Consider the following 18068-nt stretch of genomic DNA (forward strand, 5'->3'; position numbering starts at 1 on the left):
CTTTAAATTTAGCATAAAAATGAAGAGGGTCATTCCTCTAAAGTCTGTCCGTCAGGAAGACAGAGTTGTTGGATTGTTAGAGAATAAAGGGGGCCCAGATGGTTTTAATGGGAAGAGGGTGCAAAGCATTTATGCTTGGGGACAATGGTAGCAGCTTGTGTACTAACAGTGGATAGACTGGGAGCCTCCAAAATCCCGGGAAAGTGTTGAGAATGTCAGGTTGTAAACAGTTGTGCGTTAAATTGTCCATTTAGTTCCAAGATGAAAGAGAATTGGTCTTTCAAGGATACCTAATCAGCATCTCTATCTCAATACAAGGCCCATGTGATTCAAATTGACATGGAAATGGGCTTTGAGATGTGAAGGATTTCTATGATACCCTTGAAAACTCACAGGCGCAGTTTGTCTATCATGGCCCGGGAAAGAGAGAGGGAGAGAGCAGTTAGAGGTCAAAAATATTTATGGTTTAAGTGCAAGAATGCGAGTGGAAGCTCACAACTCAGATTGGAAAGACTAAATTTGTGGGGAGTTGAAAGAAGACTGGAAGATTTTCCTAGCTTTAGCTAGGGGATTAAATTTCCAGGAAAACATGCACCATGAAAGACAGTTCATGAGTTAAAGGTTTCCAGGCTAGGAAAGGAAAAGATCAGAAGTAAACCCTCGGGAGCTAACGATTATTTTGGGTGGATTTCAGGAGAACTGAATGTCTACTTAAAAGACAATGTAATGTATACCCATGAAGTTGGTTTTTCTCTGTTGTGCTCAAGTAGGAAGGGGGTTATTCTATTTTTGGTTTAAAGTACAAGTTGCCTACAAAGATAATGTTTAGTCTAGAGCTTTTAGCCTTTTACAGTAAATGTCTTAAAATGTGAAATCTTGTCATGCCATTCTTTCAGCTGTTAACTGTAAGTTCAAATTTCTTTTAAAAAGTTATTGGTCTCCACAGGAATTATAACAAAGGAGAGATGGGTTTGGGTTTGTCTGGAGAATTAAATAAAAGTGATCCTGTCTTATCCCACCCTATTATAGCTTTCACCCAGGTGGGCTTAAAGGCCAGCAAGGAATGCCCATGCACCTGTCAGGTAAGGCAATTAAACATTACATCAAGCAATTAACTGCTGATTCTTCATGTTTCCAAAGCTGTGTGAAAGTCACCAGGTTCAGTGAAGCGAGTGAACAGTGGGAAGAGCTACTTCAGCGAAGCTGACAGTTGGGAAGTCTTTGATCAGTGAAACTGAAGACTGCAGCCATGGCCAGCTGAGAGGCAGTTACTAACAACGCTCCTTCTTCAAAAGTGTTTTAAATGCTTGTCAGGTGATTTCCAACTTCTTGACAGTCGCTTGATCTGTCTTGTACTTCATTCACCTTAAACTTCACTTTCCTGCTGCCAGCCTTCACTATGGCACGGCAGCAGCTTATGCAGCTCTGCCTTGCACCTCTGATGAAGAGCAGGAGGAGCAGCAATACCAACATCAACAATAAGCAACAAGCTGCTATTTCCTCAACCACGTGCCACTCCACTGGGTAGAGGGGATGGACACAGAGATCCAGCTCGAGGGACCCAAGACCCGCAACAAAGTCCACAGGCAAAAGATCAACTCTCCCAACAAGTGCAAACAATGACATAGGCAGCCTCCAGGAATAGGACCTCCTGCTTAGTGGGTCAGGTGGGCATGCATTGCCAATTGCCGTCAAGGTGCTTGTCTCTGGTGGTCAACCGTAACCCCCACCCCAAACCAACCTGGGTCTCTGTCTCTCCCTGAGTTTGCACGCTCTCTTCTCCGGCGAGGAGAGACAGCAGAGTTATAAATGTTAGCGTTAGCTTGTGTGTATAGGAAGGATGCCATGGTTGCAAGAGGAAAGTAGAATGAGGACAAGTGAGAGTTTTGGCTGCTTAGGTTGGGGTGTGAGGTGCCTGGAGAGAGAGGAATGAATGGAGTGGTCTTGTTGTGAGGAGTGCTGCACATGGGGATTTCAGAGTGTGGGGCTCAGCACCTCAAATTGCTATGCCACTCACCTTCCTCACCCTCCTGAGGTCTTGGATCCTCAGTACACTGTCTCCAGGTTGGAGCGGCCACACTTCTGCTGTTGACTTCCTCAGCTACTCCCATGCATGTCAGCTTAGTTGGGGATTTTGGCCACTCTTCCCATCCTTGGGGAAACCACCTCACTGCAGTCCCACAGATCCCACAGCATGACCTCCATGTAAGAGTGAGAGACCTGGGGAGCAACCTTCTCAGTTCTCCTCTCCATTATTGTGATTGCTGCAGTCTCAATAATCCATGTGCCAGTGAGCCATTCTAACCCAGGTCATGATCCCTTTAATTAGAAATCATTTCTTTGACAGAAATGGCATGTCATCTCATTCACCCTCCCTGATTGGTCAGGGAACCCAGAAGCGGGATGCTAATGCCGTGGCTCAGTTAAAGAGTCTCAGCAAAGCTTGATGGAGAGTACAAGGGGTTCTGAACTTATCAATGGCCCTGCTGCTTCAACACTGACTAAGGTGAGAAAACTCCACCATGTGCCCTGGGTCAATGTCCTGGCATCACTGTGATGTGTGCAAACGGATGAGCTGAGGATTAAAGTGATGTTCTCCACACAATTTAGAGTTGGGTCCTCGAATGCCAGATGGGGAAACAGGCCTCAAGCGCACTTTTAAAGTGGAATACTATACTTTATACCAACAAGCTTTAGTTAATATCACATCTCCTCTGCCAAGTCAACTTCATAAATTGCTTAATGAAAATGAGGGTTGTTCCCAAGCACATACATTCCAATATAACTATCATCATGTGAAGTAATGGATACACTTCACACACAACTTCAAATACATTCACAAGAAATTAAGGGGAGAGGATTGTGGAAAGAGCGGGAAGACATGGATCACAAAAGACTCAGGAATTGCCACATGTCTCTCAAGCTTTTTAGAGGTGTTTGCTCACCACTAAACCAATAGTGCAAGAGACACACACTGAATTGGATTTCTAACCTCAGCTATGGTTTTAAGGGGAAATGCTGGATGGACACCAAGTGTCTCGCCATGATGAGGGCAGTGGAAAGATTAATGCATGAAAAACTGGATAAAGAAATAGAAGAGACCTGGGAATGGGCCAGCAGCTTTTGCTCTTGTCTTCTTCCTTAACCGAGGTTTTCCATCCACGGTCGTTGACAGGGCCCTCAACCGTGTCCGGCCCATCTCCCGCGCATCCGCCCTCACGCCTTCTCCTCCCTCCCAGAAACATGATAGGGTCCCCCTTGTCCTCACTTATCACCCCACCAGCCTCCGCATTCAAAGGATCATCCTCCGCCATTTCCGCCAACTCCAGCATGATGCCACCACCAAACACATCTTCCCTTCACCCCCCCTGGCGGCATTCCGTAGGGATTGTTCCCTCCGGGACACCCTGGTCCACTCCTCCATCACCCCCTACTCCTCAACCCACACCTATGGCACCTCCCCATGCCCACGCAGAAGATGTAACACCTGCCCCTTCACTTCCTCTCTCCTCACCATCCAAGAGCCCAAACACTCCTTTCAAGTGAAGCAGCATTTCACTTGCATTTTCCCTAATTTAGTCTACTGCATTCGTTGCTCCCAATGCGGTCTCCTCTACATTGGAGAGACCAAACGTAAACTGGGCGACCGCTTTGCAGAACACCTGCGGTCTGTCCGCAAGAAAGACCCAAACCTCCCTGTCGCTTGCCATTTTAACACTCCACCCTGCTCTCTTGCCCATATGTCTGTCCTTGGCTTGCTGCGTTGTTCCAGTGAAGCCCAACACAAACTGGAGGAACAGCACTTCATCTTCCGACTAGGCACTTTACAGCCTTCCGGACTGAATATTGAATTCAACAACTTTAGATCTTGAACTCCCTCCCCCATCCCCACCCCCTTTCCGTTTCTTCCCCCTCCCTTTTGGTTTTTCCAATAATTTATATAGATTTTTCTTTTCTCACATATTTCCATTATTTTTAAATCTATAACTGTAATGCCCTGTCAGTTTTTCCACCCCACCCCCACTAGAGATGTACCTTGAGTGTCCTGCCATCCATTCTTAATTAGCACATTCTCTTAGATAATATCGCCACCTTTTACACGTCTTTGTTCCTTTGTCTGTGACATCTTTTGATTATCTGCTCCTATCACTGCTTGCTTGTCCCTACAACCACCCCCCCCACAAACTTCTCCCCCCACAAACCCCCACCCCCCCACCCCCTCCCACCTTAAACCAGCTTATATTTCACCCCTCTCCTAACTTTACTCAGTTCTGCTGAAGGGTCATGAGGACTCAAAACGTCAACTCTTTTCTTCTCCGCCGATGCTGCCAGACCTGCTGAGTTTTTCCAGGTAATTCTGTTTTTGTTTTGGATTTCCAGCATCTGCAGTAGTTTTCGTTTGTAACTCTGTGTTTAATTGACTGCCACTCCTCTTCAAGGAATGCCTACCTTGAAGAAGTATTGCTCTGCTCTCCGACAGGATTTTCGTATCTCTCTTCTGCCTTGTTCACCTTCATTGCTTTCCATTTCTCTCCTGGTGTTTGACAAGGTGTTTACTAAAACCCACTTTCACAGCCATATTTCCTTTCTCAGTGACTGTCTCCGTCTCCAACTCACCCCACGTGGATTTCAACGGAAGTTCCATCCCTCATGTTTCGAACCCACCCAGGATTACAGGTATCTCCGGGACATAAAACGTTTCTCGGACTGCTGTTCCCATCGCATTCTGAGATCCACACTCAATGCCATGCGCCGCCATATGAACACACTCGACCTCTCCCTCCAGCAGCACCGCTGCACCCTTTTTCAAAGCTGCGCGTGCCCACAGTTTCATTTTATTCTTCGTCTCATCCGACGCCTCAATAAGAAACTTTTTCTCTTTCTCTCAAGTGCTAAGGAACGCAAGCTCCAACAACTCATCGACACCAACACCCATCTAGGACCCTCCACCCCTGCTTGTCCCTCCGTCCCCACCCCATCTTCCAATCCCAGCCCTAGCCGCGTATTCACTATACCCCCTGACCTTCCCCTCTCCGATGCTGAACGTTCAGTGCTCAGCAAAGGACTTAGTTTCATACCCTTACGCCCTCATCTCAATGAATTTTGGGCTCGGCACGATGCTGAACTCTTCTTCTGCCGTCTTCGTCTCCGTGCTCACTTCTTTGGGCAGGAGTCCTCTCCCCGTTCAACGGATCCTTTTACCCACCTCCAATATTATCCCTCCACCTGGACCCCTCCCTCTGGATTCTTACCTTCTCTTGATCTTTTCATTGAGAACTGTCGGCGTGACATTAGTCGTCTCAATTTCTCTGCTCCTCTCACCCATTCTAATCTGTCTCTCTCTGAACTCACTGCACTCAGTTCTCTCAGGTCCAACCCCAACATTGTCATCAAACCCGCTGACAAGGGTGGTGCTGTTGTTGTCTGGCACACTGACCTCTATCTCGCGGAGGCTGAGCATCAACTCGCAGACACTTCCCCCTACCTCTCCCTGGACCATGACCCCACCACAGAACATCAAGCCATTGTTTCCAGGACTGTCACTGACCTCATCTCCTCTGGTGATCTTCCTCCCACAGCTTCCAACCTGATAGTCGCCCGACCTCGGACGGCCCGCTTCTACATCCTACCCAAAATCCACAAACAGAACTGTCCCGGCAGACCAATCATGTCAGCCTGTTCCTGCCCCACGGAACTCATTTCTCGTTATCTTGACTCCCTTCTCTCTCCCCTTGTCCAGTCCCTTCCCACCTACATCCGTGATTCCTCTGACACCTTACGTCACATCAACAATTTCCAGTTTCCTGGCCCCAACCGCTTCCTCTTCACCATGGACGTCCAATCCCTCTACACCTCCATCCCCCACCAGGATGGTTTGAGGGCCCTTAGCTTCTTCCTTGAACAGAGGCCCGAACAATCCCCATCCACCACTACTCTCCTCCGTCTGGCTGAACTTGTTCTCACACTGAACAATTTCTCCTTTAACTCCTCTCACTTCCTCCAAATAAAAGGTGTGGCTATGGGTACCCGCATGGGCCCCAGCTATGCCTGTCTCCTTATGGGGTATGTGGAACATTCCTTGCTCCAGTCCTACACCGGCCCCCTCCCACAACTCTTTCTCCGGTACATCGATGATTACTTCGGTGCTGCTTCATGCTCTCGTCGGGACCTGGAAAAATTTATTAATTTTGCTTCGAATCTCCACCCCTCCATCATTTTCACATGGTCCATCTCTGACACTTCCCTTCCCTTCCTTGACCTCTCTGTCTCAATTTCTGGTGATAGACTGTCCACCAATATCCATTACAAGCCTACCAACTCCCACCGTTACCTCGACTACAGCTCCTCACACCCCGCTTCCTGTAAGGACTCCATCACATTCTCTCAGTTCCTTCACCTCCGTCGCATCTGTTCTGATGATGCTACCTTTAAAAACAGTTCTTCTGACATGTCCTCCTTCTTCCTTAACCGAGGCTTTCCACCCACGGTCGTTGACAGGGCCCTCAACAGTGTCCGGCCCATCTCCCGCGCATCCGCCCTCACGCCTTCTCCTCCCTCCCAGAAACATGATAGGGTCCCCCTTGTCCTCACTTATCACCCCACCAGCCTCCGCATTCAAAGGATCATCCTCCGCCATTTCTGCCAACTCCAGCATGATGCCACCACCAAACACATCTTCCCTTCACCCCCCTGGCGGCATTCCGTAGGGATCGTTCCCTCCGGGACACCCTGGTCCACTCCTCCATCACCCCCTACTCCTCAACCCACACCTATGGCACCTCCCCATGCCCACGCAGAAGATGCAACACCTGCCCCTTCACTTCCTCTCTCCTCACCGTCCAAGGGCCCAAACACTCCTTTCAAGTGAAGCAGCATTTCACTTGCATTTTCCCTAATTTAGTCTACTGCATTCGTTGCTCCCAATGCGGTCTCCTCTACATTGGAGAGACCAAACGTAAACTGGGCGACCGCTTTGCAGAACACCTGCGGTCTGTCCGCAAGAAAGACCCAAACCTCCCTGTCGCTTGCCATTTTAACACTCCACCCTGCTCTCTTGCCCATATGTCTGTCCTTGGCTTGCTGCATTGTTCCAGTGAAGCCCAACGCAAACTGGAGGAACAGCACCTCATCTTCCGACTAGGCACTTTACAGCCTTCCGAACTGAATATTGAATTCAACAACTTTAGATCTTGAACTCCCTCCCCAATCCCCACCCCCTTTCCGTTTCTTCCCCCTCCCTTATGTTTTTTCCAATAATTTATATAGTTTTTTTTTCCCACCTATTTCCATTATTTTTAAATCTATAACTGTAATGCCCTGTCAGTCTTTCCACCCCACCCCCACCAGAGCTGTACCTTGAGTGTCCTGCCATCCATTCTTAATTAGCACATTCTCTTAGATAATATCACCACCTTTTACACGTCTTTGTTCCTTTGTCTGTGACATCTTTTGATTATCTGCTCCTATCACTGCTTGCTTGTCCCTACAACCACCCCCCCCAACTTCTCTCCCCCCACCACCCCCACCCCCCACCCCCAACCTTAAACCAGCTTATATTTCACCCCTCTCCTAACTTTACTCAGTTCTGCTGAAGGGTCATGAGGACTCGAAACATCAACTCTTTTCTTCTCCGCCAATGCTGCCAGACCTGCTGAGTTTTTCCAGGTAATTCTGTTTTTGTTTTGGATTTCCAGCATCCGCAGTAGTTTTTGTTTTTCTTTTTGCTCTCGTCTTGTCTGTTCCTGGGGAGGCTTGAAGGATTGAGAAAATGCTTGCACACATGAATGTATTACGTGATTGACACGTCAAATTCTCCGTTTTCTTTTCACAACTATTAGAATCCATTACCAGCACTCTTTCACATTGATATGAAGCCACAGTATTAACTTTCACAGAATAGGCTGTCAGTATTGCTTTTGAAAGGAGTTAAAATACAGACACAGTACACAGACACTTACAAATGACAGAGATTTAACTCCCATTGACCTCAATTTGACTGCTAAGCTTTACTTGTATCTATTTTGCAAAGTTGACAGCGCTGTACTGTTCTCAGATGAATTTTATCCAGCTTCAGCTGTTTTGCTGACAAGAAATGGAAATCATCAAGGGTGCGACAGTAATAACTGTGGCCGCACAACAGTATACAGCAAAACTGATTACAAGAAAATGGGAGAAATTAGATAGCCCCTGAAAACAGGCAAGGTGGTCATGATATACAATCAACCCACATGCATTCAATTAACGCAGGCTGCACGCAGTGTCAACTCACGAAAGCCTATTGATGCAGGATCAATTTGTGTCTTTGAAAGGAAGACTCTTGGGAAAGCATTGAACGATATGAAGAAAGGACAGGAAATTGGGACTAAAAAGATAAAGATGCCATGGATAACAAAATAGTGGAGCAGGATTGATGGTTTCTGTTCTAATGAATGAAAAAGTATAACTTTAAATTTCAGCTTTCATTGTTTGAATCTGATCAACTCCTTTTCCTAATGCTAAAGTATAGAACCCAAAAAGACCCAGTATATGGCCAGTCCCAAAGCTAATATCTATCAAACGCTGACACAATTAAAACTCTGTCCAATTTTCCCTTAAATATTCATTACTGGCTCCTTGGACCATGTATTCAATATGTTCACCACCTTTACATAAAATAGTTAAGTCTAAACCTAAATTTAAAGTCTGGACTTCCCCTCTTCTAACTTTGAACCTGTCCCCTGGTTTAAAGTTTGTGACAATCTCAAACATAGTGTCAAGGTTCAATTCATTTATTCCTTTAAGCACCTTGAATACCATCTTCCCTGGGATTTCTCTTCTTCAGAGTAAAAAATCCACAGGGTTTCAACCTTTCCTAGCTCAGGTGCTTGAAGTTGGAAATCTCTTGGTTTGCCCTTTTCCAGAGGCAGTACAGCACTGTTGGAGGTGCCGTCTTTCAGGTGTAATGATAAACTGAGGTCCCATCTGCCCTCGCAGGTGGTTCTAAAAGATCCCATGGCACTATTTCGAAGAAGGGCAGTGGAGTTGTTACTGGTGTCCTGGCCAATAGTTATCCCTCAATCAACATCCAATCATTATTCACATTGCTGTTTGTGGGAGTTTGCTGAGCGCAAATTCGCTGCTGTGTTTCCCACATTAAAACAGCAACTACACTTCAAGATGATTAAAAACAGGAAATGTTGGAAAAACTAAACAGGTCTTGCAGCATCTGTGGAGAGAGGCACAGAGTTACGTTTCGAGCTCTGAAGAAGTCATATGGACTCGGAACGTTAACTCTGGGCAGCATCATCCCAGATTTGCACCAAGTGCGGTAGCGGATCGTTTTAGCCACTGACCACAATGGCGGCTATTCACACCGTATCATTCCAAACCCGTCATATTAATTATACATTCCCGGGAAACATGCCATTTCTGTGGTGGGTGGGCTCTCATTCGCGTGCCACGCCATAACCTCGCCCTTTCATCACGCCGGGCACCATATTTAAAGTCCAGCCGCGTGCACACCTCTCAGCGCTTCCAGCCCATGACTGCTGCAAAGAAGACATGGCCCAGAAAGGCAAAAAGACTGCGGCCCACAGGTTCAATGACACGTCCCTTGAGCATCTTTTGGACGCAGTGGAAGCTCGCTGTGATGTCCTCTACCCCAGCTCTGGCCGCAGGAAGGGCAGCAACCTCACTAATCTGGCTTGGGAGGTGGTGGCAGCGGTGGTCAGTGCCAATGCCCTGCAAAAGAGGGCAGCCACCCAGTGCCACAACAGGATGAATGGTCTCATCCGTTCCACCAAGGTAACTCACTCTTTTCATCACTCTCAACTCACACACTCATAAACCCATCACACATTCACAGGGATCTCACACCTCACATCTCACCACCACTAACTCACACACATACCCTCACATCTCCATCAGGCTCATATTCTCTGGAGCTCATGTCCTCATGCTGCCCATGGTTCCACTCAACACACAAACATTCCACGCAGCGCCATGTGTCCTGCTCACACTCTCTCCTTCTGTTTTCATGCAGGAGTAGCTTCTCCTCAGTAGCTCACATCAGCAGGAAGAGGTCCCAGACCAGGGGTGGAGTGACCCAAATTAGGCCCCTCTCTCACTTTGAGGAGTATGCCATTGCACTGACTGGTGAGGCCATGGACTGTGCCTGCGGTAATATGAGGTCGGCAGCGAACACCTTCGTAAGGATCCTGCACCACATCATCCCTCTCTCAACACAAGTGTGAGTGCTCTCTCTCCTGCTTTTGACTCTGCTGCCAGGCACTAATTATCTCTACTTTGATTTACAGGGAGCTCTGCCCAGTGACCGACACCCTCAGGCAGCCAGTCCCTCAGCTCCATCCACGTCCTCACCTCCAGCCAAGAGGACAGATCCTCCTATGAAGAGCTGGAAATAAGCATCCTGGAAGACCCGTCACAGCGCTTACCCACACCCTCTGCCAGCGTAGAGACACACGCCGCAGTGGGACCTAGATCTCGAGCAGGCTCAGGTTCACAATCTGGTGGTCACCGCACGGACACGTGTCTGCAGCAGCAGGAGGCAGGTTTGTGTGAGCTCCCTGAGACTGCTGGGGATCAGGCATCTGTGAGGTCTGAGTCAGATGACAAGCCTCTAGATTTGGCCTTCAACCTCATCCTGGAGAGTCAACAGTAGGCATGGGAACATCATGCAGAGTTGTTGGAAGCCCTCAACAGAGTGGCATGCGAGTTGAAGGAGTGCGTCCGCCTGCTTGCTGATGAAGTGGTACCCACATGTGCCAGTATGGGAGTCTCCATGGGGAGGATGGCAAATGCCATGGAGAACGCGTGCAAACCCATACTCCATCGTGGGAGCCATGGGTGAGTTCCTGCAGTGGCAATGCAAGGGGGAAACAGGGCACCTAGACTTCATCCTCTGTCCCTGCTCCTATTTCTTATGTTCTGACACCGTGGAGGGAGCAGCTGGCCAATGAGTAATTCTGGATGGAGAAGTGTGTGTGTGTGTGTGTGGCAGAACCTTTCGGAGCCTTGTGCAAGCACTCTCCCAAACACGCAAATCCTTCATGTATCACACACATCTCAATGTCCTGAGCATTTTGAATGCTGCCTGGCTGGGGTTCGCTTTCAGTTGTCCATCTGAGCTGGCCTGCCTCTCCGCCCACCCACTGATCACACTCCCATGCAGCACGCGATCTCGCCCACCACAACTGTTGTTTCACTTTTGATTTGGACAGCTTGGTCTGCATTTGGTTTTTTGTGTGCTCCCCTGTCTTTTCCCCTCCCCCAGTCACCCATTTCTTTTCTCCCATCACAGTTGACCCCCCACCAGGCATCACCTTCCACCTTCCCTCCGTGACCTACCAGCCATGACCATTTTCCTTCGGGAATGTCCAGGTGAACGTGCACATTCCCTTCCTTCCCGAAAATCCCACCCCATTCACATTCAACTCCCCGACCTCCTCCTTCCAACCCCCAGGGTCTGTATCTGCCTCCGAGTCGCCACCAACCACCCTCGCTATCCTTTCTATGACTACCGTCAAACCCACACCCTCCCACCCGACTGCCTCACTCTGCCCTCTCACCATTCTCACCATTCCCTCATACCATGCCCACCCTCAGTTCGCTCTGCAGGAAGCAGTCATGGATCCATCAGACCACTTCTTTGCACGTTTACGTGGACATGCACCCCCAGGTCCCTTCCCCCCACCTCCTCCCAACCAGAAGCCCTCCCCGCCCCGGTCTGGACCTCTTCCCTCTTGGAATCCCTTTCCCCGCTTCCTGACGCCTTCCCATCCCCCCTCCAGACCTCTTCCCCCGCTAGACTCTGCTACCCTGATTAGTCCCTCCTCTTCCTGACTCCCTCAAACACCCTTACTTATGCCACCCTTAGTCCTTGCCCCCTCCTGACTCCTTCCGCCAGCCTGACTCCTTCCCCTTTCCCAACTCCTTCCAACACCCTTACTTCTTCCCCTCTCAGCACTCCTTCCCCCCTCTGAACTCCTTCCCTTACACCTTCCACCCCCCTTATACCTACCTCCCCAGTTGTAATCTTTTCCCCTGTTACCCCCTCCTCCTGCGGTACTCCCTCCCCGACTCCCAAACTCACCCCCAACGCCTTCATTCCCAACTCCCAACTTCACTCCCCCAACACCTTCAATCCCTCCCTCCCAACCCCAACCCCCACCGACACTTCTTCCTCTCCCAGTCAATCCTTGACCTTCCTCACCACTTCCTCGACCATCATCTGTTGTGAGCATCAATGGTGACTTTCCAACTTCCGTGAGCGGATTCGCAGCAGGTCCAGGTCCATGAAAATCCACCCAGTATACCATGGATGTTCTTCCAGGATCCCACTGCTGTCAGGTTCCAGCATCTTCTGCTCCTCGGAAGTCCGTGATGTGAGCAAGGCCCTGTCAGTAAGTCCCAACTTCTGCACGTCACAATTGTCAAGACATGTTCTACACTGGTGTGTTTTCCCACCGACATGGGCGGACGATCCAGCGAGATTGGGGGGGTGATGAGTCTGGCAGGCTGGCCTTAGAATGATATGCTGATGTATTACATTGAAGTTCCCGATGTCCAATGACGGGGAATGTGCCCCGCTATCGATGGGCTGAGAGGACGATCACAAACTGGCTTCACAATATCGTGAAACTAACTTTTGGCCTTCTCGCCTTATCTCGCCTTCTCGGCTTATGCCACCGAACGAGCCCGACACCAGCGGGCACGGAAAATCCAGGCCTCTCCACAGATGCTGCCAGGCCTGCCCTGCTGAGCTTTTCCAGCACTTCCTGTTTTTATTTCAGATTTCCAGCATCTGCAGTTTTTTGCTTTTACCTTAAAAGTATTTCTTGGCTGTAAAGCACTTTGGGACATCCAGTGGTAATGAAAGGTGCTACATGAATGCAAGGCTTGCTTTGTTTCATACTTTTCTACATTGCAGCCAATACCTAGATTGTATATCAGTAGGGTCGTGGAATATCTAATGCACCTGTACAAATCTTTCCCCTTCACAAAGCACATTAACTTATGCTTTCTGAGTGAGATTCTTAACTAAATCCCAATGTATGTCATACTTAACACTCTGTGTCCCTGCATTTACTAGCAACTGGAATTGGAATGTTCAAACCCATTTCATGTAGCATTCTTATAACCAGTGAGATGAAAGGACAGTGGACCTTGGCGTCACCCAATTCACCTCGATTACTGATTTTTAATCTTCTGTGAAATTTTGATTCAATTCAATGTTTGCTCCTTTTCTACTGCATCAGAACCCTTCCAAACTTGGCACAAGTCCTCGCACCTTTATACCAGTAAAGGTCTTGATTTTACACCAGCATTTTTGAATATTAGGTAGAATTAATCTCAAGCCACATTTAACTTACATTAGTGGTTTCTCTAATCTGCTTCCTGATGAGCCCACAATCTCCCCAAGGGTGCAGAACATCTGTCCCAGAAAGTCCTATGAAGTAACAAATCATATTATAGTTGAGTTATATATTTTACACACTGCAATCATTGCTGACAGGATACAGTATTCTGAGGATGATAATTAAATAGTTCCCCATCCCCTAATGAATATGTGGTTCCACCCCTATCACTTCAACCAGGACCTTACTCTTATTTCAACCTCCAATTTACAGGAAGCTGTATTAGAGCTGCAATAATGTATTCTAGCAAATGGGTCAATTAAAATGCAATGATACAATAAGAGCCATTAAGGTGCTGATTGGAATCATCTGCTAATTCACAAAATGAAATTATTTTAAAATCACTGGTAAAGTGCGTGTGGTTTGCAATTTTCAAAATTCATGGTCTGCTCTACAGTACAGAATCGGTTTGTTATTTTGTGTAAATGCTTTGTTCTGGATATTACAGAACAGATTAGAGAACAAAAATACTTTTTTTTTTGATAAAGCCACCATGTAGAAAGAAATAACTTGAAAAAATATTTTCTTCATTTTCTTCTTGCCTTCAAATGTGTGCACCTATTTCTTGTTTACATATTAGTAGCAATTTTCCCTCTTGTGTACCTGGGAAATATTAGTTATCAGATGCAAGGCAGGGGGAAAAGATGTGGAGACCCATTATGCCCAATCACTGTCCCCTTTGCTTTGTTCAGGATTTCCTGGAAGGGGAAATGACAGCAATACTCAAATCATGTGTATGCAGTCATGTGGGATTGCAGTAGGAGGAGGATATTGAACCCTACAATTCTATTCTACTCCTCATTAATATATTTATATGTATAAATATTAAAAGGCATTTAAACTCCAACCAAAGATCACACTATTACATTTACTGCATAGAATGAAACACCACAATCAATGATTGTACATCTCCTGAAAGGAATGATTCAAAAAAAAAACTTTAAGCAAATAAAAGATAATTCAAAGAAATGAGCCACTACTCATTGTTATCTGGGACAAGGCACAACACCATCTGTTGCACAGAAAGATGGCTTAGGAGAGGAGAAAGTTGTCTGACCATGAATAGTCTTTAATGTAAAAATAGTTAGCCAGGCAGACATACATATCAGCTGAACTTTCTGCTTCTTCCTAGCGAGATGAATAGGCCATTCAGCCCTCAAACCTCTTCCACCATTCAATTAGAATGTGGCTGGTCTGTATCCCAACTCCATTTCTGATACATAATCCCTTGACATCCTTAAGAAATAAAAATCTGTGTATCTCAGCCATGAAAATTTCAAATGACCCAACATCTGCAGTCTTTTTAGTGTGAGAATTTCACATTTCCTCAACCTTTTGTACGATTTCACTCCTGAATGGTCCAGCTCTGATTATAAGGTTGTGCTCTCTTGTTCTGAACTCGCTGAATGGAGGAAATAGTTTCTCTTTATCATCTCTATTGAATCCTTTTTATTTTTTTTTCTTCAATCTCAATCAGATTACCCCTCAACCTTTCACATTAGAAGAAATACAACCCATATTTACATAAGCTATCCTCATAATTTAAGTGTCCTGATGCCAGCCAATCACAATGCACCATGACCTGGGCTACACAGCTATTCTCTGGAGTTGTGGCAAAGTGAGGAACAGAAAAAAGCACTTGGCACTTAATATAAATAGAAATCAAATAATAGAACATCATCCAGAACTGGAAAGTAAAATAGTACTTACATGTTTTGATAAGTCTGGGCTTTTTGAATCAACATCATACCTAGAAAGAAACAGTAACAAAAACTATCACCTTTATTATATTATTAACTTAGGTTGTGAATGAAAATAATAAATAGAAAAAAAGTCTTTTTTTCCCCCATGGAGTTTTAAGAGATTTCTTATAACTTTGCATTACAGAGACCTAGGCCCATACAGAAAATAATCAATAATTGAGAGATTGACACAATGGGATGTCCCAGCCAGAAGACAGGAAGGAATATATATACATCTACGTCAGCCTGGCTACTTTATAAAATTATTATTTTTATTTTAAAAATTAACAAGGCTTTACCCTGATTAGCCGTGACTCATACTAGAGGGATTTCTAACCTTCAGAAACCAGCAGGGACTTTGTTATCCTTTAAAGAGCTGCTAATGGCCTCTGTGACTGCTAACAATCAAATTCCAAAGAAATGCACCAAACCCCTTTACATTCCTAACGCAGAGCCCCGGCCAATGGAGACAGTATGTCTGCAAAGGAGAAAAGGGGTCCTGACTCCTTTGTTAAACACCTCAAGATTCCAGACCTGTCCAACATCCAGGAGAAGAAGTGGGAGGTATGTTGCATGACCTCCCCTAAGCAGATAGAACCCGTAATATTGTCACATGGAACTTAACCCAGGCAGTCTACCATTTTAACACCTAACAGGTAGCAGTGGAAAGAAATCTGTCCAGGTAAAGTGCTGGCCCTCATCTACTGTGAACTACTGGAATATCGCAACTTCTGTATCTGTAGCTTCAAGGCTAATTCATCTCTATGTGCCTTCTCCCATCATGAAAGTCCTTGCTTCTAGGAAAGGTGGATCACCCTGCAACAGTCAGCCTGCGACCCTCTGAAGGAATACACCATTGGACTTTTGATTCTGAACTCTGGACTCACGTGAAATCATAACTCTTATTTTTATCGTGGTCTTGCCTTGTACCCCTTTCTTTCCCTTATCCTTCTTTTATTGTGTGAATGCAAAAAGGGCAGATGTTGCAAAACCCTTTCCCACATTTTGTATGTGTGTAAAAAAAAACACCCCTCTTATTTTACCTTATCTCAAGTTTGCTGTGGGGTTATCAATAGAGGATTGGATAACTCCAAAACTGAAGAGTTGGGGAAAATATGCCACCACTTATAAAGGGGGGGACATATAAATAACACCTTTCTGTTTACCAACGGGTAGTGAGAGGAAAAATCAGCACTGTTTAAATTAATCCCCCTCCTGTCCATAACAAGGGAAAACTGATACGTTGGCTGGGGAATTACTAAAGTGTACCTCTTGGGCATTCTTTTCCCTATTTTTAGTCACGTTTTTTCCATTATTCTTGGGATTTTACTAACAAACCAAATCTCCCAGAACGTCAACAAAACAAAGTTGAAACAATTTCATAGGCACAGATCTTTTGAACAGTAGCAATGATGGTTGGATTGCCGCTGCACTCGAAAATTCCCTGACTCAACACTGCTGTGTACTTTTCCTGGGCTATTCCGATACCGGCTTTCAAGAAATACACAGCATAGTCTACTTCGGGGAACTCTGTCAGAGCAGTCAGGGGAAGCTAGAGCATGCCCCCTTTTTACAGCACTAGCAGCCGTATGGTAAGTTTAAAGGTTAGGGAATGGATAGGTGAGGGAATGGCAAGCAAATGGGTGGGTACGTGGGTGGACAGGTCGGTGGTTGTCGATTGTTAGTCGGATCAGGGGATTGGTTGTCAGGTCTAGTTGGGGTATATTGTCGGCTGATCAGGGGGTGGTTGGGTCAGGTCGGTGATCAGTTGTGTAGTTACCCAGGTGTTAGACTAGGTTTTAACCTGTCGAACATTTCATGGGTAACCACTATTAACAGAGGGTCCCAAGGAATGGGGAAATTGCCCATCAGAAGTTTAAACTTCCCAGGCAATTCCCATGTAGGTGTGCATATCAGGATTTCCACAGGGTCCCAATACACATCTTCAGTGGTACGTCCAGTATCCAACCATCTGGAGACCAGAGGATTTGGCCCATGGTATTTTATTCTTAAGCACTTATACTTTAGCAACATTACTACAAACTTATGTGAACTAGTAGAACCAGCATTTAGTTTAAAACATGGTTTCCCGTTGTTAATATTTCAGCTCCTTGATTAGTGATGATGGATGCTGCTATCAAGTTAATTGTAAAACGATGTTTGCAATAGCAAAACTTCTATCCTACGTAGCATATGGCAGGGTACACTACGATTTTCTGTATGTTGTGCCCAAAATGTAATACTGCTACGGGAGGCAGTACAACCCCCAAAAGTAAAATGATTCTCTCTAACAGATGATTCATGTTAACGTTTCTTCGTATTTCTGGGCGTTGATTTGCAAAAGAAAATGAAACACAAAAGGCAAATAGCCCCCACAAACAGGTGAAGGGATCACAATGTGCAATTCACTCACTCCTGTTTGATGTAGTGCAGAGAGCATGGTATCTTCATGCCACCTGCTCATTTGTATCATTTTTCATGCAGTGGTGCTCACAGTGCTATTGATTGGTGGCACACAACAGCATGGAGCCAGAAATCAAACTACTTAAAGCTAGTCCGCACTGCTTAAAGGGAAGGTGCATTGTGTCTGGGGCAAGCGCTGGGAGGCCTGCCTGAGCTGAATCTCACCTAGGGAAGATAGAAAAATGGCTGACCATGGGAGAGCATCGGTCTCCAGGTTTTCCGATGCTGCATTGGAGATCTTGGTGGAGGAGATGGAAACAAGTTGCATCATCATCCTGTATCTGCAGGAGACTAGTAGGGCTTTAGACACATACTCAGAAGGCAGTGGAAGCAGGTAGTTGTGGAGGTCAATGCCGGGGGTCCAGCCCTGAGGACTTGGATGCAGTGCCACAATTTCCACAACCTCACCTGACTGGCGAAGGTCAGCGAATGCATCTTCAAATGCAAT

The 18068-nt window shown here is 46.3% G+C and overlaps 1 protein-coding gene across 2 annotated transcripts in view; it reads right to left on the minus strand.

Moving 5' to 3' along the window:
* Nucleotides 1-18068, minus strand: part of LOC144683255 (copine-8-like) — a 742817-nt gene that overhangs the window by 551179 nt on the left and 173570 nt on the right. For both annotated transcript variants that reach the window (XM_078546211.1, XM_078546212.1), the window contains exons 5-6: nucleotides 15126-15165; nucleotides 13371-13447 (exon numbers count right to left, since the gene is read on the minus strand). In XM_078546211.1, the coding sequence (XP_078402337.1) occupies nucleotides 13371-13447; nucleotides 15126-15165 (117 nt within the window). The remainder of the gene's footprint in view (nucleotides 1-13370; nucleotides 13448-15125; nucleotides 15166-18068) is intronic.

Source organism: Cetorhinus maximus, chromosome 8 (genome assembly GCF_964194155.1).
Source record: "Cetorhinus maximus chromosome 8, sCetMax3.hap1.1, whole genome shotgun sequence".
NCBI classification, from domain to species: Eukaryota; Metazoa; Chordata; class Chondrichthyes; order Lamniformes; family Cetorhinidae; genus Cetorhinus; species Cetorhinus maximus.